The sequence below is a fragment of the Symphalangus syndactylus genome, chromosome 24 (assembly GCF_028878055.3).
Source record: "Symphalangus syndactylus isolate Jambi chromosome 24, NHGRI_mSymSyn1-v2.1_pri, whole genome shotgun sequence".
Taxonomy (NCBI): Eukaryota; Metazoa; Chordata; class Mammalia; order Primates; family Hylobatidae; genus Symphalangus; species Symphalangus syndactylus.
In genome coordinates, this window is record NC_072446.2 from 45532919 (window position 1) to 45560850 (window position 27932).

A 27932-nucleotide genomic window follows, 5' to 3' on the forward strand; every position below is an offset into this window, starting at 1 on the left:
CTACCTGCCTAGAAAGAATGGAAACTTTGGGCTCAAAATACTGGTCTATGTGGCCCCAGCAGCTGGGTCATCCAGTTCAGAGCACCCCGAGACACCCCAGTGTATTGTCTAACCCACTCTCCTCCCAAGGGTCCACTGGACCACAGCCATCACCCCCATGCTGGTTGGAAGTATGTGGTTGATACTATCCAGCTGAAGACTGAAATGCCTGCAATCTCATGGGAATATGACAAGTAGAAATATGACATTTTACTCAAAGCTAACAAGCATGGTTCCTAGGTATGGGTTCTTTTCCTAGCCATGTACAGCTATCTACTCAGGCTTGTATATCTTTTCATGTAAAGTTATGTTTCACCCATTTACCTGATGGCCGCCTTCCTCACTGAGGCCCTCAGAGCATTACATAAGCATCTGGGGAGACTGACAAAGGGACAATTTGTGCTTAGGATTACTATTTGGTTCACAAGACCGATCATGTGAGTTTTAAAACCTAACAACCCCCCCAGGTCCTTTGGTCATGCTAAAACTCCCAACAGACAGCAGCCATCAGTTAAAGAGTCAGTTAAGTTGAAACTAGAAAGGCAAATGTAGACCCAATCTATTCTGTTGCGGGCCTTTAGTTCTTGACAGACTTTAGGGGAAAAAGTAGTTTTTTTTTTTTTTAATGGGTTATGGGCTAAAGAGGGACAGTTTGCACAGTTTGGACAAAATAGAAGTACTCTTACCAATAAATATGTCTCAAAATGACAAATAAAGCTCTCCAATTGGTGGCTTGGAATCCCAGCAAGAAGTGAGGGGCACAGGCACGATGAGCTATGTACAGAGTGTAAACAGTAAGGCCCTTGAGGGGAAGTAATAAGGGTTAGGGGCCAGGTGATGGGTGTGCACGGAGGAGCCTGGGTGGCGGACTCTGGGCCCATGGATAAATACAGCAGGCTTGTATGACGGCTATACAATCTGCCACCAAAGCTTGTGGGTGGTGGTAGGTCCATTGGGTTCCTCCAGTCGGCAGTAAGAAGGAGAAATTTGTCCATTGAGGAGCCCTGGTCCCACTGACTTTTTCCCTAAGGGAGGCACTGGGGTAGCCGGCCAAAGCTTCTGTGCCTATTTCCCAGAAGAGGAGGGGCAGGCCTTCCTGGCCATGCTTGGGGCTATCTACTCAGGGTTCAGGGCATGGAGGATGGGGCAGTGTTTCTCAAACAGGGATTGGGAGCAAAAGGCCCCACGGAGCCCGCAGCCTCTCCCTTCTAAGAGAAGAGTTCTGGGCACCTGAGTCCAGCAGGGGGCCCCATTACTTTTCACCTTTCAAGGGCTCCAGCCTCAAGCTCTGCCCAGTTTCTCAGGGCACAGAGCAGCTGCCCTGATCAGTTTCCGGGTCTCCGATTTGCACGGGGGCTCTTAGAACAACGCCAGCCTCCCTCTCTAGTCCCCCTTACCCCCAAGCCCAGCACACTCCGCGGCCTGGCTCTGGGGTCCTTAAATATCAGTCTCCCGTAGGTTGCTGTAGTCGGCCAATTCGTAGGCCTGGCAGGTGGCGCCCTCGGCCACCTCGTGTGGGACGCCTAGGGACACGGCCTCCACCTCTGAGCGCTGGGCGCACGCTGCCTCTGCGCGCTGCGCGCCCCCGGCGCGGATCTTGTGCGACAGGCTGGAGACTTTGGCGCGCAGCTGGGTGGTGGGTCTCCGGAACGGCCCCAGCAGCCTCCACTCGCGGAAGGCGCTGGGTGGCTTTCGACGGCTGGCGACCGGAGCCTGCATCTCGGGAGTGCCTGGGGGTTCGGGGTCGGGGTCGGGGAGCGCGGTGAGGGCCAGCGGCGCTCCGGGGGGCGCGTCGCCCGAGCTCGGGGAGCAATCCTGGCGCAGGCCGCTGGTGGAGGCCCGCCAGTGGTGGCCGTAGACACGCCAGAGGGGGCGGCGGCGCCGGCGACGACGGCACTGGCAGCGCAGGAGACGGAGGAAGGCTCGCTTGAACTCGCGGCTGGAACAGGGGTAGATGAGCGGGTTCACGCAGCTGTTGAAGTAGCCGAGCCAGAAGATGACCTTGAAGACGCCCTCCGATGGCTTCAGCTGCGGGAACAAGGAGCCTGTAGGGAGCAGAGACCGATACTGGTTAGCTGCTTGGGGAGGGAGAGGCCAGGCGGCTCTGGGCGCAAAGGGGAGACCCTTCAGTAGCCTCGGCTGAGTCATTGACTAGGAGTTCTCAAGGGATCCGTGCTGTAAATCAGGAGGTCCATGAACTTGGATAGAGAAAAATAATAATTGTTTTCACTTACCGCTACCTGATATTGAGGATTACCTTCAATGAATGTAGGCAACAAACCAGAGTAGAGTTAGACAAAACCACGTGCAATTGCTGTTTTTGTAGCTCAAAACCGGTGCAATATTGGCAGTTTCGTATTATGAGACAAAGTAGCAAACATAGCCATGTTTGCTCATTTCTGCGTGCCAGCATCATTTCACAAAGCCCCCGACTCTGTGACAAACTACAGCTCTCTGGAAAGATGCTTTGAAGATAAAATAGGATAGAACATATGCCCCCGCCTCCCTGCCACATTTCTTGTCTGAGTCACTATTTTCCTGAAATGATAAATGACCCTAGTCCTTGCCTCTTCCTACACAGAAGATAACGTCTGACCAGGTTAGTAATTATGCTGCTATGAACAGATATACTCTTACACTCAAAACTCAATATAATTCTGCTTTAATAGAATTGCTGAGCAAGTTCAATATAATTTTGTACATATGGAACCCCCGCTACCTATATATAAACAGTAGATTAAAATACTATGCTGGAGCAGTCTGATATAACCTCTCTGAAGGGCTGGGCTACAGGGCTTAGTCTATAGTCCTCAATAAGGCTTCAAAATAAAACTAATGTTAATTTTTAAAAAGCTTTTTTTCTTTAATTGATAATATGATTCAAACGAATATTAGCAGTCCCCACAGATACTTTCCTATCACTTTCAGTTGCAGATGTTTTGAAATATTCTCTATGCTCCTCACTTTTGGGAAATGACAGTCATTAGAATGCACCACTAGATCTTGTTTTTTTTTTAGACCCACAGAGTCAATTTATTTTTGATAAAGGTACAAAGATAATTCAATAGAGAAAGGGTAGTCTTTTCATTTGTCTTTTCAACAAATGGTCCTAGAACAATTGAACTAGATCTTGTTATGTAATACCTTAATGCAGAAGCACATTCATTAGCAAGTCATGCATTTCCTGTAAAAATATTTTGATGGCTTTTCCAATAAAATCAGTTTCATTTGTAATCTTTTGTATTTTGTTTTATGCTTTTGAAAGCGTGACTCTGAGAAGGGACCTATACGCTTCCCCAGGTGCCTAAGTAGTCTGTAACAAAAAGGGGTGAGAACGCTCGAATTAAATGTTGGCCAAGGTTTGCTCCCTGCCAGGTGCTGTGCTGGGCTCACACACACGAGGAGGCATTACACATGGCCCTTATTTCCTAGCTAGAATGTGAATAAATATCTTTGAGATGGAGGTGGGGTGATGATGGTGGTGCTCAGTGTAGACAGTCCCTGACTTTTGATGGTTCGACTTAATTTTTTGACTTTACAATGGTGCAAAAGTGATATGCGTTCAGTAGAAACCATATTTCAGGTACCCAAACAACCATCCTGTTTTTCACTTTCAATATAGTAGTTAATAAATTACATGAGATATGCAACACTTTATTATAAAATAGGCCTTGTGCTAGATGATTTTACCCAACTGTAGGTGAATGTAAGTGTTCTGAGCATGTTTAAGGTAGACCAGCGTAAGCTATGATGTTCGGTAGGTTATATGTATTAAATGCATTTTGACCTATGATATTTTCAATTTACGACAGGTTTAACAGGACATAACCTCCACTGTAGCTCCCCACTGCAGCTGTGTGTGCATGTAGGGTGGCAGCCACAGGCTCAGAGACAGCTTAGGGGGGTCAGCCAGGTTGAGGCAGGGCAGAGGGTATTACAGGTGGAAAGGACAGGTGGGCAAGAAAATACCAAGTTTGGGTCCTTGGAATATCCTATAGGATAAACTCAGAAAATCTCATTTGGGACAAATAGTGAAGGGGCTTACATGCTATGAAGTTCAGCTTTTATTTTGTGGATGCTTAGGGGCTGTGAATATTTTTAAGCAGGGGAGAGATAGAGCCTGGAATTAAGCCTCCATAAACACACTGCTCATGGGCTGTTGAGATGCAGGGCAATGGGGCTGTTCCAGTGGAAGTGGTCAGGAAAGGCTTCTGGGATGGTTTTGAAAAAGGAGAGTGCCAGGCAGGATGGGGCAGGGGCACTAGGATCTGAGCTGTGCCAGGAAGACCCACCTTTCCACAAACATCTCTCCTGGCATCCCTACCATGGACCCAGAAAAGGTCATTTTTCCAGAAAGGCACATGACCAAATGCAAAGGCACAATCCAGGCAGCAGAGGCCACTCTTTCATCCTCACTCACCCTCAGCAGCAGTAGGGGCAAGAGAGCAGGGGGCCAGGGGTGTTCCATCCTGGATAGAGGCTGCAGGTGCCTGTGAGGCCAAGCAGGCCAGGGGTGGGGGGTCCTTGACAAATTATGGGACCTTCTCTGTCTTCCTCTTGCCTTCAAAGAAAAAAGAGCAGGGATCCCTACTGAGGAGGCAGAGGCACCATTCCCCTCTCTTTGACCTGGGGAATATCAGCTTTGCTTATCACCCCTCCTCCCACCATACAGAGACAGTTTCTGGTGCTAAGAGACACCACAGGGGAAGAGGAGGGTCCCATAGCATCATATGGCACAGGCTTCTCAAACCTTGGTCATATGGCCCTAAGCAAGTTATGTGGCCATCTAAGTTTTTTATTTTTTATTTTTTTATTTTTTTTAATTTTATAGATGGAGTCTCGCTCTGTCGCCCAGGCTGGAGTGCAGTGGTGCGATCTCGGCTCACTGCAACCTCTACCTCCTGGGTTCAAGCAATTCTCCTGCCTCAGCCTCCTGAGTAGCTGCGATTACAGGCACGCGCCACCATGCCCAGCTAATTTTTGTATTTTTAGTAGAGACGGGGTTTCACCATGTTGGTCAGGCTGGTCTCCAACTCCTGACCTTGTAATCCACCTGCCTCAGCCTCCCAAAGTGCTGGGATTACAAGCGTGAGCCACTGTGCCTGACCCATCTAAGTCTTACTTTCCTTTTAATATTATTTTTTCTAGAAGGCATTTTGTGAAGATTCATATATTTTAGGTCCCAGCACTTAGCAGGCTCTTAAAAAGTATTGGTACCTATTACTTTTTTTTTTTTTTTTTTTTTTTTTTTTTTTTTTTTTTTTTTTTTTGAGACAGGGTTTCTCTCCCATCACCCAGGCTGGACTTCAGTGGCATGCTCTTGGCTCACCACAACCTCCACCTCCTGGGCTCAAGCGATCCCCCTGCCTCCTGAGTAGCTGGGGATACAGGGGTGCACCATCATACCCGGCTAATTTTTGTATTTGTAGTAGTGTTTTGCCATGTTGGCCAGGCTGGTCTTGAACTAGTGACTTCAAGTGATCCGCCTGCCTCAGCCTCCCAAAGTGTTGGGATTACAGGTGTGAGCCAGCATGCCTGGCCTATTAGTATCTATTACCTCCATTTCTGTGGCTTTTGAGTGAAGAGACCTCAGATCTGGGAAGGGACTCAGTTTCTAGCTCTGGAGAATGGCCAGAAACAGCAGCTGAGACCTAATGGGGTTAGGGGCCACTGGCGCATTAGTCAGGATGTGTGAAGGAGATTATTTTCCCTGGGAGAGGGATTGGGCCGTCCCTGGAATGTGGGGGGCCACTAGTGTTGACCTCAGCCTCTAGGAAAGTGGCCCTCAAGAACAGCATCGCTGAATGGCTGTGAACTAAGACAGAGTGCTGAAAATAGCCTTCTGACTCAGGCTACAATTCTTTTATATTTAGCCCAGGATGACAAATCAGTGGACTATGCTTTTCAGTGGTGAGCCTGAAGCTGGCCAAAGGACATTGTTATTGCATGGTTTTTATTCAGACTGGTGGGCAACATGGTATCCTGTAGTATGGCCAGGTCATGTTGTAAACATTAATATGGTAATTTATGCTCAACCAACCTGCTGTGAGCTGGGAATTCCTTACACGAGAAGGAGCTGTAGTACAAACTCAGCCTTTCAGCCCCAAGGTTTTCCCACTGTATCCTGTTGAGGTTTTGTCTTACTTTGGGCTCTCCCAGAGCAGATTGACAAGAATGGAAATACAAGCTTTTAATTTGGGAGGTAAATGAAACAGCTTGAGTGGAGTGGGAAAAAGAATGAGGGAAGAGAAGGAAGCCAATAAAGTGTGTTATCAAGTTATTGATCACTATGGGCAATGGGGGAGCTCTGGGTGGCTATGAAGAGCACAAACCTCAGTGTTCTCACACCAGTAGAGTGAGGGAGGTGAGGTATTTATACGCCCATTTCCATCAGTCATTGTTTGGGCTGCTCCTTCTGGGTGTTAATTTTCCACACTTCCTTTCTGCCACATGAGTGTGCAGAGAAAGTCCCTGGGCAAAGAAATGCAGGCAGGTGCTTCAACAGAATTTGGCCCTCATGCACTAAAGCTCTGGGGGAGATGGGTGGGGAACCAGTGGCATCTGCCACAACTTTGTTTTACGTGTTCTCTGCCCACTGCATGCAGACATGTTGCCTGGAAATACAAACAATCTGTGCATTGGGCTCCAGATTCCACAGGCAGCAGCTCTCAAGAGACTTCTCCTGTTCCGCTCACAGATGCAGGTCTGAATTTCACACCCGCCTCTGCCCACAGTGCTCCAATCCACCACCTACACCTCCCTGCACTTGCCCACTCTCTTGGCTGCACCCCTCAGCATTCTCTTATGGGCCCACAGCCTCATGCAGGCATCTCTGGAAGTCAGAAAGACAACTGGGCATTTCCTTCTCCATGGCATACCATGAGTGTGAAATGGGGAACTGCCCTAAGACCCCTGAGCATGGGCACTTGGCTCACGGGCGTTGTTCTTTTGTGGCTCCAATGTCTCTCTGCAGTCCTCTTCATGTGCAACAGCCAAGTGGCCATGCTGACTCACTTTGCACTCTGGCCACAAGGGGCTCCCCAGTCTTGCCTCTGGGCTCTTGCACATGATTATCCTGGAATGCCCTTCCTCTATATCTGGTAGTGCCAGCTCCAGTGGCACCTCCTTCTGAAAGTCTCTCTTACACCACCCGCTCCTGACCCAGCCGAGCTATTTTACTCCCCTCCCACCAGCAGCACATCACACTCCCTTTTAAGTGCCTAGAGCACTATAGATAATGATCAATTTCCTGTCTATTTCACCTTTAAAGGCTAAGCTCCCACTACCACTTGGCATCTAGTAGGTACCTGATACATTCTTGGACTCTTTTCTGTGTATTGCACCTTGCAGCTCACCCATCACCAACTCCTGTTGGCCCTTAAGTCCCCTCGACTTTCTTTGTATCACCTTCATGTACCTTGGTCCAGGCTACCATCGTTGTCTACCTGCAGTGCCTTTCTTTCCTTCTTTCCTTCCTTCCTTTCCCTCCCTCCCTTCCCTCCTTCCTTTCTTCTTTCCTTCCTTCCTTCCTTCCTTCCTTCCTTCCTTCCTTCCTTCCTTCCTTCCTTCCTCTCTCTCTCTTTTCTTCTCTTTCTTTTTTTTTTGACATGGGGGTTTCCCCATGTTGGCCAGGCTGGTCTCGAACTCCTGACCTCGGGTGATCCGCCTGCCTCGGCCTCCCAAAGTGCTGGGATTGCAGGTGTGAGCCACCGCTCCTGGCCCCTGCAGTGCCTTTCTAAGCGGCCTTCCTGCTCCTGCCTTGTGCCCGCCCCCCACTCCGAAGCTTGCTCTCTATGCACAGCTGGGGATCCTTTTAAAATATAAGCCTGAGCATTTCATTTCTTCACTTAAAATCCATTAGCCACTCAGTGCAACTTCCTGTGTTTTCTCTCTCTTCCTTATCTGTACTTTGACCTCCTGCCAGTTCCTTGGATTCCTCCTTCTCTGCTTAGCTGAGACTCCTACTCACCAGCACCTCAACTGTTCTCTTTTCCACCAACCCACCTCCTCATCCTTCTGGATGTAGGGAGACTCATCCAGCCAGATCCTGACTCTAGAGCAATTTAATCGCTCCCTGAACACTCTTGGGGTCTCCGACCTCAGCTCTATGTCCCATATTTCCAGTGATTTAGGCTCCTGTCCTCTGCCAACTCTCTCCCTTTTCCTGTACCGGCTCTTTACTGCATCTCAGGTAGACAATGATGGGAGTGTTGATCAAAGTGGCATTAAGGAGGTGGTGCAAAGTTGGGGGGATTTGGCAGCCTAAAGGAGTTGGTAATGGATGAGTTGCAAGGTGTGATACAAACAGAAGAGTCCAAGAATGTATGAGGCCCCTACTATGTGCCAAGCACAGTGTGGGAAGCTTAGCCTTAAAAGGTGAAACAGAGAGGAAACATATAGTTGCCTACAGTGTAGCCTTTCCTACACCAAATCTTTACTCCTCTCTCCAAGCCTTGCAGCCTGCCCCTTCTTCTCTGGAGCAGTTGATCTTACCTCCTGTTTCACAGGGAAAGCAGAGGCCACAGAAACTAGGCACTTGCCCAGCCTTCCTCACCTCTCCTCTTCTTTGGTAAGGAAGGGATCTCTCCTCCCACCCAAGGTTAGTGTCCCTACTTGTATGGTGGAGCTCTCGATCCTTAAGCCACCCACGAGCCTGCCTTGGTTACAGCTGCTGCCTCTCTGCTGGCTGGCTCCCTGGCTACCACCTTGTTCTCTCCACCTCTCCAGCCCTCACCTACAGTCTCCTTGTCCCCACCTGACCTCACTCTGCTCTGCTGCTTTGCCCCACATGTTCCACCCCTCCCAGGCCCTCAACCTGCAGACACTGCCCTCATCCTCCTGGGTGCCACTCATCTCATCTGTGGCTTCCCGGATGACAGTCTCTTGGTTTTTCCTACTCCTTGTCAGTTTCCTTGCTGCTCCTTCCTCACATCCTCACTGCTAAAATGTAGGAGCGCCTCATTTAGTCTTGCAGTTTCCTGTCTTTGCATTCTCCTGTCAATGTCATCCAGGCTCATGGTGTTAAATATTGACTTTACAGCTCAGACCTCTCTCCTTAATTCCAGACTCATAGATCCAGCTGCCTCCTGGACATCTCCCCTTGGGAGTCTAGTGGATCTCACACTTATCCTGTCCTCATGAAGCTTACATTTCACTGGGGAAGACAGGAAATAAACAGGATAAACAAGGAAAATGTAAAGGTATCAAAGAGTAAAGGTTGAAAAAAATGAAGCAGGAAGGAAGATACGAGGCGAGTGTGCCTGTGATATGTGGCTAGGGGTGGTGATATAAATTCTGGATAAGGTGGCCAGGAAAGACCTGATGAGAATGTGACATTTGAGTAAGGAGCTGAATGAAGTGAGTGAATGAGATGTGTGGAGATCTGGGGAGGAACATTCCAGCAGAGGAAACGGCAAGTGCAAAGGCCCTGAGGTGGCCCCGGTATGTTTGCACAACGATGACGAGGTTGGTGTGGACAGAATGCAGTGATGAGGGCAGAGAGGAAGGAGATGAGGTTAGAACTCAACCACCCACCCTCAGTGTGCCCTCCCACCCTGTCTGAGACACCATCATCAGTTGCCTTGATGAATCCAGCAGCCCCCTCACTGCTTGTGCCCCTGCACCCTGAATCTTTTCTCAACCTGGCAGCTAGAAAGACTGAAAAGACTGGTCACGTCACTCCTCTGCTCAGAACCCTCCAACAGCTCCTCTGCCTCCTCCTAGCAAGAGCCTATGACCTACATAGCTCAACATGTCCCCCCAAATCTCTCCTCTCCTCTCCTTCCCTCGTCTACTCTGTTCCAGCCACACTGCTTTCCCTGTTGCTTTTTGGACATGCCAGATGCACACCCACCTTGGACCTTTGCACTTTTTCCCCAGAATTTTCTTCCTCCAATATCCATGTGGCTCACACCCTCACCTTTGTGATGAGATCACACTGACTTTGTATTTACAATTGCAATATCCCCCAACCCTGTGCTCCCTGCCTGGCTCAGCTTGCTCTGTTGTGCCTCATGGTACTTGTCACCTTCTGTCCTATTTGAGTCACAGTTCATTTGTCTATCGTCTATCTCCCTGCAATGAACATCCCTGGGGTGGGGCCGGGGTTTGTTTTGCTTGGTGCTGCATTCCCATTGCCAAGAAGACCTCACAGGCATATCAAGCACACAGCAGGTGCATAACACTTGCTGAGTTTGCTGAATGAATCCCTCCTCTGTATCCTACACATCCAACTGGTCACCACGTCCTGTGCGGTAGATGTCCTTTTTAGCGGGTCCCCTGTACTTCACCATGTTCTTTAAGCCTTGGTTTGCTCTGTCATTTCATTTTGCTTAGGTGGCGGCAGCAGCCCCTGACAACCCCTGGCTTCACAGCCCCGGGCCTCAACCCATATCCTCTCCACTCTGCACACAGCTGCTGGGAGACTTTTCCTTAAAAGTTGGTTTCTGTCCTTTCCCTTCTGAAAACTGTCAATGGCTTCCTGTGGCTCAGAGGAATCAATCGAAACATGGTGCTGCTCACAAGGAAACACAACGTTTCTAGGGCCAGTGCTGTCTTTGTCCTGCCTTCCTCCAAATTCAGCCATGTTAAGCCCCAAGCGGATCCTCCCACAAAGCTAGGCTCCTTCTGCCTCTCTGCCAGGACTTGCTGCTCCCAGGAGCCTCCTCCCTAAGTCCCTGCAGCCCCAGGTCAGGTGTCTCCCCACCCAGTCTGGCTCAGCTGTCCTTTCCTGTGCAACTACAGGTTCATACAATTTGCTATTACTTCATCTACTCTATGTTACTCTTGGTTTCTTGAAGGCAGAGATGGGATTCTTTCTTTCTTTCCTTGCTTTCTTTTCCCTTTCTTTTCTTTTCTTTCAGTTTTCAGAGACTGGGTCTTGTTGTCACCCAGGTTGGAGTGCAGTGGTGCAATCATGGCTCACTGAACTCCTAGGCTCAAGTGAGCCTTTTGCCTCAGCCTCCCAATTAGCTGGGACTACAGGCATGTGCCACTACACCTGGCTAATTGTTATTATTATTATTTTTTTTTGTAAAGACAGGGTCTTGCTATGTTTCCTAGGCTGGTCTTGAACCCCTGGCCTCAAATAATCCCCCCGCCTCAGCCTCCCAAAGTGCTGGGATTCCAGGAGTAAGACACCGTGTCTGGCCTGAGAAATTTTCTAAAAGGCATGTTTTTGCACTGTCCAATATGTTTTTCTTTTTATCCCAGCCTCTAGCACAAGTGCTTGACTTGAACGAAGCAGGGACTCTGAAATGAACAAGTAAATGGCACTTGAATAGGTGGCCTCTAACGTGCAGAGGAAGGAAAAGGGAGCTGATGCTTTCCGAGTGTTCAGTACCTTCTAGGCACCATGCTGGGCCTTTTATGTAGGTCTCAATGAATCCTCATGGCATCCCGCTTTGCAGAATGATTCTAGTTACCCAGAGAGCAAGTAGCCCTTACGGTCAGGACATGCATCTGAATTGGTCTAGTCCTAAAGCTCCCGGTCCTCTCCTGACATCACTTAAACAGAGAAACAGAACTCCCCTTGTGCTTCCAGGGGCACTGGGGTCAGGAGGCACAGCCACTCTGTTTGTTCTTCCTGGCAGCTGCCCCACCAGCAGTGAGCCCATCCCACCTCTGGGTTTTCTTTTTCTTTTTTTCTTTTTTTTTTTTTTTGAGACACAGTATCGCTCTCTTGCCCAGGCTGGAGTGCAATGGCATGATCCCGGCTCACTGCAACCTCCACCTCCCAGGTTCAAGCAATTCTCCTGCCTCAGCCTCCCAAGTAGCTGGGAATACAGGCACCCACCACCACGCCTGGCTAATTTTTTGTATTTTTAGTAGAGATGGGGCTTTGCCATGTTGGCCAGGTTGGTCTTAAACTCCTGACCTCAGGTGATCCATCCTCCTCGGCCTCCTAAAATGCTGGGATTACAGGCATGCGCCACTGTGCTCGGCAGCCTCTGGGTTTTCACAAGGCTCGTCTGGCGAGGAGGCTAGTCCTCCTCCTCTCTCCACAGGGGGCATTTCCCCTGGAGCTCAGCCTTGACTCAGCCTAGAACCTTCTCCAAGGGTGTTCCTGCGATTGCCTGCTCCGCTGGGGTGTGAGAGGGTGATAGTGGCTTCTGGAGTGTGCGTGCTCGGAGCATGCTTCATTCTGCTTACACCAGGCCGTGTGGCATTTGCTGGCCTGTATGTCCTCAAGGGCGCCTTGCAGGGCATGCCACATCAGGTTCAGCTCCACGTCCATCCATCCAGACTGCTCAGAAGGGCTGGGGTGGGGCTTGCTAGCTGGAGAGAGTATCAGAATGACCCCAAACTCCTGGGAGGAACCCTAGAGAGCTGCTTGGCCATCTCTTTCACCTCCTTCAAGTCTTTGCTCACAAAGTCCCTTTCAGGCTTGAAGTCAGATGATGTCGGTGCCCTGCCCAGGGGCCCCCAGGTGCTGTGTTTGCAGTCAGAGGCTGGCTGTTGCCCCTTCTCTGGACAACTGCCCTCAGTCAATGGGAGCTGCTTCAACTGGGTCCATGACACCTGCTTCCCAAGGGGACAACCTGCAGCCAATGACAGACTGATGTGGTGATAGAGAAGGCCGGCACCCTTGCCTCAGCACAGTCTAATTCTGCCTTTCTTGCCCCAGGGATCCCTGTGGGGTTGGGCTAAGGCCAAGCTTTGCCTCAACCACACCCTGGCTTTAACTATTCCCCTCTGGCTTCCCGCCCTCCCTCACAGGTGTCTCCTGAAATTCCTCTTTCAAAAAATTCCAACTGGGCACAGTGGTGCATGTCTGCTGTCCTAGCTACTTGGGAGGCTGAGGTGAGAGGACTGCTTAAGCCCAGGAGTTCAAACCTAGCCTGGGCAATTTAGGGAAACCCTGACTCTAAAAAATAAAATAAAATATTTATTTTTAAAAAAATCATCCAGGCTGGGTATGGTGGCTAATGCATATAAATCCCAGCACTTTGGGAGGCCGAGGTAGGTGAATTTCTTGAGCCCAGGAGTTCCAGACTAGCCTGGGTAACATGGTAAAACTCCATCTCTATAAAAAATATAAAAATTAGCCAGGTGTGGTGGTGCACACCTGTAGCCCCAGGTACTTGGGAGACTGAGGTGGGAGGATCACTTGAACGTGGGAGGTTGAGGCTGCAATGAGCTATGATTGCACCACTGCACTCCAGTCTGGGCAACAGAGGTGGGTACATGCAGCCACTTGCATGGTGGCTGCATGTACCTGCCTTTTTTTTGAGACCCTGTCTCAACAAGAGAACAGATCACCTAGCACCATGAGATCTGTTAGAAAAAAAAAATCCTTCAAGAAGAACCCCCATCTCAAACTCTGCTTCTAGGGAACCCGACCCAAGACATTCTTTGTCAGTGCATGGACACATCTTCAAGTGCTTTTCCTGGTCCCCAAAACCTTGGGACCAGGGATTAGCCCTTAGTGGCCATCATCACTCTTCTGCCCCCTGCTGGGAAAGGTGGGGCCTGAGTGTGCACGTTTGTGTTCATTTCTCCCCGTTCAACAGGAGGCTTGCAGTGGGGTGGGGGGTGAGCGTGGCTGCATGAACCCACCTCTGAGGAGACCCAGTAAGGACGCAGGGAGGAGACGGCCAAAAACAGAACTCCCGCCCGCTCCTCTCTGTTTCTTGTTCTTGTTCTCCCATGTGGTGAGTCGCCATCCAGCTGGCTGGGCTGCTCCAGCCTGCCTTCCCCATTCCCTGTGTTGGGGTGCCCATGTCAGGAGTCTAACCTAACGTTTGGGGGGCTGGGCATCCTCTGGTCAGAAGAGGTGGGGCCTCTCCTATGTCAGCAAGAAAAGCCACTCTCTGGCGTGTTGGCTGGGCCAGCCGGGCCCACATATTGTTGGGGAAACTGAAGCAGGGGGTTTGTTTACAGCCAAGATTATCATAAGCCAGTCCGTTTTCCTAAGGAACAGGAATGGCCAGGCCTGCAGAAGCTGCTGAGACGCTGCTAAGGCAGGGAGGGACATGGCTGGAGCCGAGCGACTGACTGGCCAAGCCTTGCTGAGGACAGACGGCGCTGAAGTCAAGGGGCGGACTGTGTGATTAATAGCACTCTTTTGGCATCACCAGAAGGAACTTGTTCTTGGCAGATTGTCAGAATTCACAGCCAGCCTTGCTCATAACTTGTAGATGACCATGAAATATCAGGCTGCACCCCAGCCTCCCCCATCTTCCTACCCTCTCCTCACTGGGACTTTTCTATCCATAGTAAGCCATTCCCCTGGCCACAGAGATACAGAGGAGTAAAAATACCCCATCCTTCTAGATATTCAGTCTCCTCCCACCCTGCCAGCAGGGCTAGGAGAGAAGGAATTCCCAGCCCCAGACTCCCTTCCTCTCCCTCAGTTTGCTCAGCTGCTCACGCAACGGCCCTAACCTTGGAGCTCAGTAGCAGCCTTCCCCAGGAGAGGCTGGGACCTCTGCCCCTCACAGGCCTCTTTGCTATATTATAAAGGGTCAGCAAGCCTCTCTAATACAGTACACTTGAGCGAAGACCTGAAGACCCTGTGAGGGAGTGAGCCATGCATGTATTTGAGGAAAGAAAATTCCAGGCAGAGGGAAGAGCATGTGCAAAGGCCCTGAGGCAGCAGGGTGCCTGACAAGTTGAAGAGACACGCGGGAAGTTAGGACCGCCAAAGTGGAGAAGGGGAGGAGGTGAGAGGTAAGAGATAAGGCCATTTTGAAGGGGACACAATCATGGAAGCCTGTCCGGAAAAGGTGACCTGGATATGGTTCAGATCTCAGATGGATTGTGAAGACTCGAAGGGGTGAGTCGAGGGCACTGTGGGGCCTGCTGTACCAAGCCAAGTCTCTCACATTCCTTGCATCACCGATCTTCTGTGGTGAGAGGTAACTGACAGGGTCCTCTCACTTGAGATGCACCAGGTGTAGGTCAGAAGTCCTGTGCCCTCGTGTTTGCTTCAGGATCCTTGAACTACCTGGGGCTGGCCCCCGACTCCCTTCTGTAGCTGAGGGGCAGGTGAAGGGAGGGCAGCTCCTAGAGCAATGGAGGCTGCCTGGTGGAGCCTAAGTTAGAGAGATGAGCCATAGGCCTGTCCCGCATCCTCTTGCCTCCTCTAGGCCTCCACCGGGCCCCACCCATTTCTCTTTGACTCTTTTTTTCCCTCCTCTTCTCCCTTCTCTCTTCCCACATTCCCTCTTCCTCCCCCTTCTTTCTCCTCTTTGTTGTCACTTCTTAACTCACTTATTTCCTGATTTGTGGTCTTGGAATGACCACACCCCAAGCTCTGAGTGACCAAGGCTGCAGTTCTGCCCCATGGCCAGGCTGGACCCTGATCCAAGCATGAGCCTCTCGGCTCTGGGGCCACACTGACAAATGGCTCCTGGGTGTGAGCAGAGCAGCACTAATACCAGGGGAGAGAAGGTTCCCAGGCAGTGGCCGTGCTGTCCGGGAGTCCCAGCACTGAGCCACCTGGGCTTTGCCCACTGGGCTCCACACTGGCTTTCAGAGACTCAAGACCCTGTTCTCCTAGGTGACCACTTGCAAAGTGAGGGAAGTCCTACCCTCCAGCATGCTCAGGGTGCCTGGCAGGGCTGGGGGGTGCACGGCAGGCCTGGCCTTAGGCGGGGGCAGAGATGGGCTTAGGCGGGGGCAGAGATGGTCTTAGGGACTCAGAGACTTCCTCAGGGACTTTGGGGGTCTGCCAGGGTCTGGGAGAGGATCTGGCCATGTGGGAAGGGGCCATGTCCCATGGCAGTCCTCAAGATCCCCTCTTGGCCAGTATCCAAGACATAGAAGTAAGCCTGGGGGATGTGTGTAGGGGCTAAGGGCTTGGGTGGGATGGAAAGCTGAAAACATGGCTTCCAACTATGGCCCTTAACCCTGGCCCCAGCCCGACCTCTGACCCAGGCAAGAAATAACATGGACTCTGGGACCAAAGTAGTTGGGTTCCAATGCTGGCTCTGACACTTATAAACTGGGGGGACTTTGGTCATATTACTCAAACTCTCTGGTGCCTCAGTTTTCTCCTCTGTAAATGGGGCTGCTAATAGCATCTACCTCATAGGACTGTTAGGGGGATAAAATGATTTGAACAGCACCTGGCACATAGGATATATGTGTTTGTGATTAATTAGTTAATTAAGGTGGGAGAGTGGGAATGAGAAAACAGAACAGACTGAGGGATGTTTGGGAGGTTGGAGTGTCTGAGTGGGGTGTGAGGAGGAACTGAGGCTGATGCTCAGGTTCCTAGCTTGGACTCCAGAGGACAGACAGAGATGCCATTTGCCAAGATGAAGAATTTGGGAGAAGTGGCAGGCTCGAGGGGAGAAGCAGAAAGGTGGGCCTAGGAGAGGAGGACAGTGTGGCTGGGGCATGGAAGTGTGGTAGATAGAATAACGCCCCCGAGACGTCCAGACCTGTGAATGTCACCTGGTGAACATTCTGGCCAACATGGTGAAACCCCGTCTCTACTAAAAATAAAAAAAGTTAGCCGGGCATGGTGGTGGGTGCCTGTAGTCCCAGCTACTTGGGAGGCTGAGGTAGGAGAATCACTTGAACCTGGGAGGCGGAGGTTGCAGTGAGCGGAGATCATGCCACTGCACTCCAACCTGGGTGACAGAGCAAGACCTTGTCTCAAAAAATAAAAAAACAAATAAAATAAAGCAGCTACTAATCTTTAGAAAAAAGAGTTAAGAGGGTAAGTAGCAAAGAATATGCTTACAAGCAGGTGAAAGGGAGGAAAGACTACAGCGCTAAGTGGGGGAAGGCTGAGGACAAAAGGGTCCATGGGATTGAGGGAGAATCTTTAAGAAAGCTCTGGACATGTCGATGTGCTGTATGTGTGGACCGAAGAGAGGTAGGAGACAAAGAGGGTTGAGGAGTAACTGAAAGAGTAAGGCTCCTTAGAAAGGAAAAAGGGCTGAGAGAGAGTCAGAGCTCACAGAGGATCTGCAGGACTTATGGGGAGACCCTGAGGGCTGCTTCGAGGCAGCAGCCTGACTATGAAAAGTGTGACTTTTCTACAGCAAGTGCTCAGCTAGACCCTGGTTTGCACTAGCTTGCTACAATTTCAGAAATGCTGTGTGCTCTCTTTGGAATATTTACACCATGAAAATAGGCAGACGCTATAAATCAGCCTCCATCCCAGAGCCAACTGTGAAACATTTACCAGGACATCATAGGGAGGAATGGTCTAATTCAGGATCTGGGGCTCACAGAAGTAGGAGGAAGTGAGGGAATTAAAGACGGCAAGAGGGGATGAAGCGACAGATCATCCTCTGGGACTAGCTGACTAAGGAAGGGATGTGTAATCAACTGGGAGACAAGGTGACGGCAGGGAGGTGAAGGCTTGGTCAAGGCTGGGGTTGACGAGCAGGTGTAATGGGAGCCAAGCAGGGAGGACAGGAGTAGATGGACTCAGGAGGAAGAGCTTCACTGAGGATTCTGGGGGAGGGAGATTAAAATGGGCACATGGACCAGGGCATAAGCCTTGGAGGAGGGGAGGAGGGGAAGGTCATTGTAGTCTCAAGGCCAGAGTGTCATCATGGGTCAGCCTCAGTATAGTGGAGTCACATCGATGACCAGGGTAGGGGTGGGAGTGGGGAAAAAACAGTATGATTCCGATGCCCAGATCTTTAATGAATGGAGCAGGGTGATCAAGAGTTCGTCAGATGTTTGGGACAAACATATCAGCAGGAGCTGGGCAGAGGACAAGATCTTCAGGGGATGGGGAGGAGGAATATACGTCCAAGGACAGAAGTCCCCATCAGTGTTGTGTTTTTCTTCTACCGAAAATAAAATGTACTTCCTAGATCTGTCCATTGAATCAGTGACCAACTCAGTATCAATGAACAGCTCAGACAGTCATCTTCCATTGAAAGAGACTAGGGCTCTTTAGAGAAATGGCTAATTCCAGGTCTAGGGCAGAAAAAATGCAAGCTGAGCCTGAAGCATCTTATCAGACCAGAAAGCAGAGAAGAGCTCAGGATGCTCCAGGTTCTGCCAAAGATCTCAGAAGCCAACTGGAAGGAGTACCCACTGGCCAAGCCCAAAACAATGATGTCTGTGATGTGTTGGAACAGCAAGGATGTCTAAAAATAATGACATTACCATGGTACTAAAACAGCCTCAGTGGTCACGTCTGGAAAGAATGCTAGAGAACTGACTCTTCCTCTGATAAAGAGGAATATTGAACATCTTCCCTGCCTTTGCTGTACAGATTCTATTTAAACCAAACAGCTAGTGGTGAAATCATTTTAGAGTGCTAGTGAATAAATGAAGAAGGAATGATAGGATTAGAATATCCCCACTTCAAGCCCCAGTGATATAATGGGTCCAGGCCATGGTCAATGGCTGCCAAAACCAGCAGGTGAAAGGCTGATGGGTCACTTTGTAATGGACAGAGCAGGCTGACAGCACATGAATTCTGGTCAATCTTGACACCACAAAAGAGAAGAATTCTTGCCAGGCCAAACCTGCACCCAGGAAGTACAGGGAACAGAGGGACATGTTAGATGGCACCGTGGAGATGCAAACTCCAAACTGTAGGATACACCTGGGGACAATCTGGTTTCTTCACTAAATAAATGGAAAGAAAAAAAAGCAGTGGAGGCTTACCGAGTAAAGAAACCTAATAGGCAAATCGATCATATGTAATGTGTGCTCCTTCTGTGGATTCTGCTTCAAACAAACCAACCAAAAATTTACGAGGCAGCCAGCAACATTTCAACACTAAGTAGATATTTGATGATATTAAATGATTTTATGTGTTATAATGGATTGTGGGCTTTTTTTTTTACAGTTATTATCTTCTAGAACTATATATTAAGGATTTGCAGATGAAGGGATACTGTATCTGGATGTTCTTCAAAATACTCTACAGTGGCCAGGTGCGGTGGCTCACGCCTGTAATCCCAGCACTTTGGGAGGCTGAGGCGGGTGGATCACCTGAGGTCAGGAGTTTGATATCAGCCTGACCAACATGGTGAAACCCCATCTCTACTAAAAATACAAAAATTAGCTGGGCATGGTGGTGCACACCTATAATCCCAGCTACTTGGGAGGTTGAGGCACGAGAATCACTTGAACCCAGGAGGTGGAGGTTGCAGTAAGCTGAGATTGCGCCACTGCACTCCAGACTGGGAGACAGAGAGACTCCATCTCAATAAACAAACAAAAAAAAATCCAAAATAATCTACAGTGATGGGAAAGTGGGTGAGGATGGAAAGAATCTAGGTTAGCTTTGGGGTGAAGCTGGGTTACAGGTATACAGGGGTTCATTATACTAACAGAGTTCTCTCTACCAATGTATGTGTTTGAAACTTTCCATGTTAAAAACATGAAAAAAACCCAACCCTAGCTCATTGCTTATTCATAGTAATCACTCAATAAATATTAAATGTTCTGTTAAGGATTTTTTTTTAGGTCACAAAAATGGGGACTCACCCCCAACCCACAACAGATAAGGAGAGTTGACTTTAAATAGAGGGCTGTTATGCTAAGTGAAATAAGCCAGTCACAGAAGGAGAAATACTGCATGATTCCACTTATATGGGGGTCTCTAAAATACTCAAATGCATAGACTCAAAGAGTGGGATGGTGGTTTCCAGGGAGAAAGGGTGCTAGGAAATTGGGAATTGCTAATCAATGGGCATAAAGTTTCAGTTTGGCAAGATAGATGAGTTCTAGGGGTCTCATGTGCAACAGTGTGCTGTAGTTAATGATATGATATTCACACTTAAAAGTGTGTTAAGAGGGTAGATCTCATGCTATATGCTCTTGCCACAATAAAAGAAAGTAAAAATAATAAATAAATGGAGGGCTGTGCTTTGCCACCCAGACCCTTGGCGTGGCAGGATGGGAATAGAACATGGGTTCCACCATTTCCTTCTTCTGCACATATTTACTGAGCACCTATTATGTGCCAGGTGCCACAAAAGCACAGATAGGAGACGTAATGCCAGCCCTTTCTTCAGGCTTTTGAGCCGGGAGACAATGATGCCATTACTGAAGACCTACCGCAAAGCATCCCTCGCCTCTCCCCTTCATCCACAGACCCCTGCACAACCTCAGGCAGCCTGTGGAGATGAGTCCTTTAGCACCTGGCCGACTCTCAGACATATGCATAATCCGCTCTCCACAAGGGGCCACCAAAGTATGCCTTCCAGCCTGGACACCAATTACTAAGCAGGGCTCACAGCCTCCCTCCTGCCTCCTCCTGCCTTCTCTCTCACTGTAACGAAGGCATAACATGTAGACAGTCAAATTTAGAAAGCGTGTGTATCTGAAGCACACAGCCTGATGGCTCTGCATATGCATGCACCAATGTCATCACTACCAAGGTCAAGGTATGGAACTGTCCCAGCCCTTCAGAAAGTTTTCTAGCATTCTCTTCCAGTTAGTACACTCACTGCACACACACAGATGGGTAACCACTATCCTGGATTTTATCACCATTGATAAGTTTCCCCTGTTTTTGAACTTCATCTACATAGAATCATACGGTGTGTACACTTTTAGTTTCAGACCTGGCTTATTTTGCCCAGTGTAACATGCATGAAATTCATCCATGTGCACATCAGTAGTTTGCTATTTTTCTTTGTACGGTGGTCCAGTCTATGGATACATGGTTTATTTATCCATTCTCCTGCAGATGGCATCTGGCCTCATCTCTTGACCCCTCTTCTCATAGGCTACACATTTTAGGTCTCCCGAACCACAGAGCAACCCAGCAATACGCTACTCCTGTACCTACGTGTGTGTAGTTCCCTTTGCCCTCACACTTCATGATACATATCTGAATATTGACAATTCCAGTGCATTGTGATAAAAGTACATGCAGAGTGTTTCAGAAGCACATGGGACATCTAAGTCTGGGGGTGGTCAGGGACACAGGCACTATCACAGAGCACAGACTGACAAGATAGGAGAGAGGCTCAGGTGTGGCTCACAGATGGCTGGAGTGGGACATTGGCTGGGCTGTCCTGGGACTTCTGATATCAGAGCCTCTGCCCAGCTTGTACGCCTTGAGGTGGATTTGAGGGCGGCCCTGGGCTCTGAGTCTCTGGGCTGCTTTGAGTGGATGGCATTTGGTGGGTGGAGGTCAGTGATGCTCGGTGATCTGCCCAACAAGAGAGAGCTGGGATTGAAAGCCTGGGGTCTGTGAGTGGTCACTAGGAATGACAGGGGTAGGGCTGGTGTGTGTGTGTGTGTGTGTGTGTGTGTTTGTGTGTGTACGTAGGTCTCGGCAGACAGTCCACCTCTGGGCATGGCTGGGGGACGCTTGCCAGGCAGCCCAAAGCCAAACGCAGTGAGATGCTGCCGCCATGAAAACACGCAGGAGGGACACGGCCTCTGGAGGCTCCTGGGAGAGGAGGAAGCTTTTCTGCAGATGGGTGCTTGCCTGGGGCAGGGTTTCCCCAGCCCCTCCAGTACCCCTCACACCCGCAGGGAGGATGATCTGCATTCTACACCAAACAATTGGCCTAGACCTCTAGGGTCAGGGGATTCTTGCACGAAGCTTCTCGGCGCAGAGGCTGCAGAGACTTTTATCAGGGACTTTTCCAACCTACCCACCTGTCCCAACGACGCAGCCCCGCCCCAGCCACGCCCCCTCTCTCTGGGTCCTCTCTGGAAGTCCGCAGGCAGCAGGCTCTCACTGCGGCCCCTCCCACACTCACTCTACAAGTCTGGGCTCCTCGGGCATCCGGCTGAAGGATCCTGATGAGGAGGGCAGATTTAGACAATTCCCTGTGATTTTCCATGGCACCCAGCCCTGCACCAGCTTGCTGCGGTGAGGGTAGGGGATTGTACCTGGCATGGGCGGGGCTGCCAAGAGCACCTCCTCCACAGGCCCCAGGGATTGGTGTCACTACGTTCTATCTCCAAAGTGGAGCATCTGTGACTGAAAGGGGAGCACTACTAGCTATCCCACCGGTCACAGGCAGGGAACAGGACTGTCCTGGGTCACTAAGCACGGAGCAGGCAGCTCAACTGGGCATCACCATGGAATGTGGGCAGGAGGGTGCCCTCCCCTCTCTCTCAGCAAGGGGCGTTCTACACACACCTCCGTACCTCTGGCACCAGCAGCTTCCTGGGGTCCCAGAGGAGCTGGTGCTGCCCTTCCCGGACTTGCCTCCTGAAATTGCAGCATCGGGGCACTTGAGGTCTAATGTGCTTGTTGACCCTCTGCCTGCCTTGGGGACATGCTCTGCAGTTGTTCCTCACAGGGAAAGTGGGGCAGCTGGAAGTGTAGGGGATGATCTCCAGCTACTCTCTGGGATTCTCTGGATTTTAGGTGCCCACATCTGTGTCCCAGTCTCTCCCAGCCAGTGACTTGATTTTAGGTGCCCACATCTGTGTCCCAGTCTCTCCCAGCCAGTGACTTGGGTCCTTAGATGCCCCCACAGTTCAGGACAGCCCGCTTGTGGTGCTGCCTCTCTGGCCTGACCACAGCATTCCAGGTTTACAGGTGACAGCCCATGGCTCACAGTGCCAATGTTCCTCTGGGACTCCGGGCCCTTCCCTGAGGCTCTTGATGCCCTCCAGCCCGCTGTGGCTGCTGCTACCACCTGGCTTTGTGTGCGGAAGTGTGAGTGAGGGCACCCCAGGTCTGCTGTGGCCCTACTGGGTGCCTTTACTTCCAGGGCCTATGTGGGCCCATTCCTTGCTGGCATATACATTGTTTCTCAATCTCTCCGTCTCTGGTGCTCGTCACAGCTGGTGTGGTGACCAGGACCTGGGAGGAGGCAGGTGCCATCTCAACAGCCATCCTGCTCCTCCTGGCTGCCTCTTTTTCTGCCTCCTTTGGGTCTTTCAACGTCAATGCTCCCCAAAGCTCTGTCCTGAGATCCTCTTTTCTCTCTCCTCCTCTTTCTGGGAGACTGCACCCCATGCTCCTGCAACCATCTCCATCTTTGATCCCTGCATCCAAGTTTCCAATGTTCTCTATCCCCTACCACATACCTGGTACCTCCATACCAACATATACCAGCCCCGGGGGTCCACATTCCCCCCAACAGTTGCTGCTCAGTGTTCCCTGTTCCTTCAAAGGTATCTCCCTCTTCCCAGGCCTGGGCCTTATGCTGGGGGTGTCAGGACCTCCTGGCCTCCTCTCCTTCCTGCACAGCCTCCGGACCCCTCCTGCTCCAAATGGGCTCTGCCCTCCCTCTCTGCTGCTTCTGCCCTCCAAGCCATACTGGGGCAGATCAGAATATTTTGTTTCCTTGTTTGGCCTCTGTCCTGTTTGCTCATCATTGCCAGATTCAACTCAATTCAGCTCCACCAGTGTCCCTGGGCTCTGCTCTGAAGCACTCGGAAAGGTGCCCTGAGAAACCTGGTGCAGCACAGACCATTAGGAAGGAGGATTTAGGGCCTCCTCCACCCCCCAGTTCCCTACGCCACATGTGAGGCGCAGCAGAAATGTAAGGATTGAGAAAGAGCTGTGCGTGCCAGCAAGGAGCAAAGGTCATGGAAATTAAGGGATGACTTCCTGGAAGAGGGAGTCATGTGATGTGGACCTCAAAGAAAGCAGTGGCCTTTTGCAGTGTTGATTGGAACAAGGAAGAGTTAGAAAAACCTAACATTCAGCAGGATCAACGCACTGTGTAATACTCTCAAATGTACTGCTGTGAAAATGGCCCAGCATGGACAAATCTCAGCCACATAATGTTGGATGAAATGGCAAATTGAAGAATAGTGGTATGCATGGCATGGTGCCATTCATATAAATCTCAAAGACAAACAAAACAATATATTATTATGGATACAGATGTTTGTAGTAAGAGTATAAAAATCTGTATAAGAGTGATAAACTCCAGATTTATCTCTGGCGAGGCAGGGAGAGAAAGAGGAAGGGACAGGAGGAGGGGATCTAGTTATGGCTTGTTCTATTTATTTGAAAAGAGAGAGGAAGGGGTCTAAGGCAAATACGGCAAAATGTTAACATCTGTTCAGTATAGGTGATTACAGGTATGTGGGTGTTTTTTTAATTGTTTTCTCCTTATTTGTGCATTAAACTAGAATTTTAAAGGAAGTTAAAAGGAAAAATAAAACAGGGAGCTGGCATTCTACACAGGTTGGGCGTTCCCTACAGGGGCCCAGTGTGAACCAAGGGGCAGGGGTTGAATGAGGGTACCCAGGAGCCCAGCACAGCTGGGCAAGGCTGGAGCAGGGGCTGGGGCGATGGGCCTGGGGGATGGGCTTGGGTGTCTAAAGGGGCAGGCACCAACTTTCTCCTCCCTGCTTACTTGCCTCCCTCTCCTAGTGTGTCGCTTAGGGTCCGCTGCTTGCCTCATCCCTGCAACAACCTTTGGCTGGATGATTTTCAAGAGTTACTTATTCATTCCTTACCCTATATTGAGTATCCACTACAAAAGCTACAGTTCCATGATGGCCCTATAGATAGGCATGATTACCATCACCCCATCTCTATTTTATAGATAAAAAAGCCAGGAGAGAGGGGTTAAGGGATTTGCCCACGGTTACACAGCTAGCAGGAGAGAGGCAGAGCTGGGATTGGCACCAGAACCTGTGGTCCTCACTGCAGTGCTCTCTTTTGCTCCCCACATACCAGGCCCATGCTGAGTGCCGTGGACTCAGTGATGACCCAGGTGACACATCCCTGCCCTCACACAGCTTCTGGGCCAGTCCCAGAAACAAACCAAGCAGCACACAGATGCAATTACAACCAATGATCTAGTGAAGGAAGCGAACCTTGTGCTTCAAGGGAGAAAACAAGGACACGACTGAGGGTCATGGGTCCGAGAAGGTCCCTCTGAAGAGGGAACATTTAAGCCAAGACCTAAAGGGTAGAGTTGGCCAGGAGGGACTGGGAGGGACAGTGAAGTCAGAGAGAACAGCAAGTGCAAAGGCCTGAGGACAGGCATGGGCTCCGGCAAGAAACCGGAAAGGGTCAGAGGGGAGGAGCCCAGAGTATAGGGAAGCGGCAAGACCGTGAGGGCAGAGAGGGGGAGGGCAGAGAGGGAGACGGCTCTCATTTGAGATCTCCATTGTAGGAAGGGGGACCACATGTCTTCATGGCCCCAGTTCCAGCCTGTGGTCCCAGTGTAAATATTCATAGTGTCCTATTTTGGTTTGGACAATAATATATTTGAAGGTCACCCTCTCATAGGTGAAGATAGAGAGTTTGGATTTTGTTCTCAGGACAGTGGGAAAGCATTGAGGGCTTTTAATAGGAGAGTGACACATCTAATTTATAATACATAAAGTTCACTGTGGCTGCAGTGTGGAGAGGGCTTTCGGGGGGCACAGGAAGGAGGCCATTGTCTCTTTCCTGACTCAGCCTGGCAGTGTGGAAGGGTCCAGGCCTGGGAAAGGCAGAGAAGGCCCGGCTTGGGCCTGCGGAGGTTGCAGCCATGGGTGGATCTGACTCCGGGCAAATTCGTCCCCAGAGATGCTGTTCCCCCTCTACTCCTTGCACTGGTCCAGCCTCCAGTCCCAGACCCAGGGCTTCCAAGAGAGGCCTCAAGGGGTAGGAGGCGGCCTCTGAAAACAGCTGCCCACCTCCCAGGACTGCAGGGCAGCTTGTGAAAGAAGCAGGAAAGTTCCCCGGAAGAGCTCAAGGACTCAGTAAGCTCAAGAAATAACGATTAACAATATGAACTTTCCGTTTGATAATTTATCCCTATCCCTGTGCTTCTCATCACCACACAGCCTCCTTCCTTTCCAAGAGGGGATTTCAGAAATGAGAACCCAGGGCACTCAGAAACACCAGCTGGGGAGGGTCTCAAAATGGGGCCAGCTTCCAAACTGAATGAGTGCTGGGGAAAAGCGGGTGGCTTCTGGCATCTGCTGATGTACCTGCTGACTGGCCAGGGCTTGCTGCCCATGAATGAACACATGTAGGCCCACCCACTCTGTGCGCCCACCTTCCGGGAGGGGGATCTGTAGGGGGACATATACACCGCCGACCACATATGGGCAGATGCCCGCCCAGATTTTCACAGACGTTTTATTTTTAGAGGGGCCAGCAGCATAAGCCCAAGGCTTGGAAGAGAAGGGAAGGACAGAAAAGTTAGAAGCCTGTGAAACAAACCTGGCGAGGATGAAGAACCTCTCCTTGGCACTCCACAAAATGGTGCATGCACACCTGCCTCTTAGGAGACTCAGGACTTGCTAAGTCAACCTTCTAGGTTCAGGTGAGGGTCGCCCAAGTCTGGGTGCCAGGAGGGCACCGCCATAGGCTCAGGGAGAACAGAAGGGGCCGGTGGGAGAGGGGTCACTCACCGAGCGGCAGGACAAAGAAGAAAGGGAACCAGCAGAGCACGAAGACACCCACGACGATGGCCAGCGTTTTGGCCGCTTTCTTCTCACGGGAGAACTTGAGCAGGCGCACGGAGAGCGAGCTGCGGAAGGTGTGGCCCTTGGCGCTGCGCATGCCGTGCGCCCCGTCGGTGCCCGTGGCCGCCCCGCGACAGTGGATGCGCAGCACCACCTCGGAGGCCTTGCCTCGCTCGCGCTTGACGCCTGCCTCGAGGCTGCGCGTGGTGCTGCGCGCGACCACGTACACGCGGCAGTACATGACCACGATGACCGCCATGGGCAGGTAGAATGAGCACACGGAGGAGAAGACAGCGTAGCCCGCCTCCTCGGTGATACCGCAGAAGCGCTCGTCAGGGGGCACGGGCTCCTTCCAGCCCAGCAGGGGCCCTACGGACACCACCAGGGCTACGACCCAGAGCAGCGCCAGGATGGCGGCCGCCTTGCGTTCGGTCATGATAGCTGGGTACTTGAGTGAGTGGCGCACGCCCACGTACCGGTCCACGGAGATGGTGCAGAGGCTGAGGATGGAGGCCGTGCAGCACAGCACGTCCACGGCGGCCCACACGTCGCAGAAGGCCCGGCCAAAGGCCCAGAAGCCCAGAACCTCCATGGTAGCCGAGAAGGGCAGTACGGTGGCGCTCAGCAGCAGGTCGGCCACGGCCAGGTTCACGATGAAATAGTTGGTAACAGTCTGCAGGTGGCGGTTGCAGGCCACTGAGAGGATGACAAGCAGGTTACCTGCCACGGCCATAAGGATGAAGGCTGCCAGGAAGATGCCCACGCCCACGCCCTGCGCGCTCACCACCAGTCCCCCGACGGCCGCCGTGCCATTCACGTCGCCGCCCGCGCCCGCGCTCCCCGGCTCCCCAGCGGAGCTCCGGTTGTCCTCTCCGCTGCCTGAGCCCACCACGCCGCCACCGCCGCCTGCGCCCCCCGGCACGCCGCCCACCGCCGGGCCCTCCGAGGGGGCCGCGCCGCCCGCGCTGCCCCCGCCGCCGCCCGCGCTGGAGCCCCCTGCACTGCTGTCCGGGCGGGGTCCCTCGAAACTGACGCTCAGGAGATCGCGGAAAGTCATCTCAACGCGCGGCCGTCGGTGGCCGGGCCGGGGCACAGAACGAGCGGCCGGCAGGGAGGGGAGCACAGGGCATAGCCGCGGGGCTCCAGATGCAGCTCCGCGCACGGGTCCGGTCGGAGTCCTGCCCAAGTTCCTGTGACGCGGAGCGCGGCTGTCCGAGAGCGGAGCCGCCTGGCCCGGGCGGCTGCCGGGCTCCCCGAGGCCGGCCGTGGAGTAGCACCGAAGAGCCGGGGCCGGCTACGCGCGCGGCGCTCTGAGCGTGCCCGGCAAGCGGGCAAAGCGGCGGCTCCCGGGCCGGGCGGTGCAGGCAGCGGCCACTGCGGCGCTCCCAACTCGGCGCGGGGGGCGGGACCGAGGAGGGGCAGCGCCAGGAAGGAGGAGGGGGCGACCCGGGCCGAGAGAGGGGCGCCACACTCCAGGGGAGAAGGGACCCTTCGCTCAGGACAAGCGATTGTGTCGGGGTCCAGGAGGGCTGCGGCGCTGGCGCGTGCTCGGGTCCCGCAGCAGCCACCCACGCCTCTCCGCAGGTGCCCAAGCCCGCCCTCTCCCCTCGCTGTGCCCTTTG

At 51.6% G+C, this 27932-nt stretch overlaps 1 protein-coding gene across 1 annotated transcript; it reads right to left on the bottom strand.

Moving 5' to 3' along the window:
* Positions 1–114: 114 nt before the first annotated feature.
* ADRA1D (adrenoceptor alpha 1D) lies at positions 115–27872 on the bottom strand. Its single transcript, XM_055265809.2, has 2 exons — positions 26257–27872; positions 115–2084 (listed from the first exon to the last, which is right to left on the bottom strand). Exons 1-2 carry the CDS (start codon positions 27365–27367, stop codon positions 1477–1479), a joined length of 1719 nt encoding a protein of 572 aa, XP_055121784.1. The 5' UTR covers positions 27368–27872; the 3' UTR covers positions 115–1476.
* Positions 27873–27932: the final 60 nt, after the last annotated feature.

Coding starts and splice junctions, on each gene's coding strand:
- ADRA1D (XM_055265809.2), bottom strand. CDS start 27,367: ATGACTTTCCGCGATCTCCTGAGCGTCAGTTTCGAGGGACCCCGCCCG. Junction 2,085..26,256: donor CTTCTTTGTCCTGCCGCTCG/GTGAGTGACCCC, acceptor TGCTCCCTACAG/GCTCCTTGTTCCCGCAGCTG.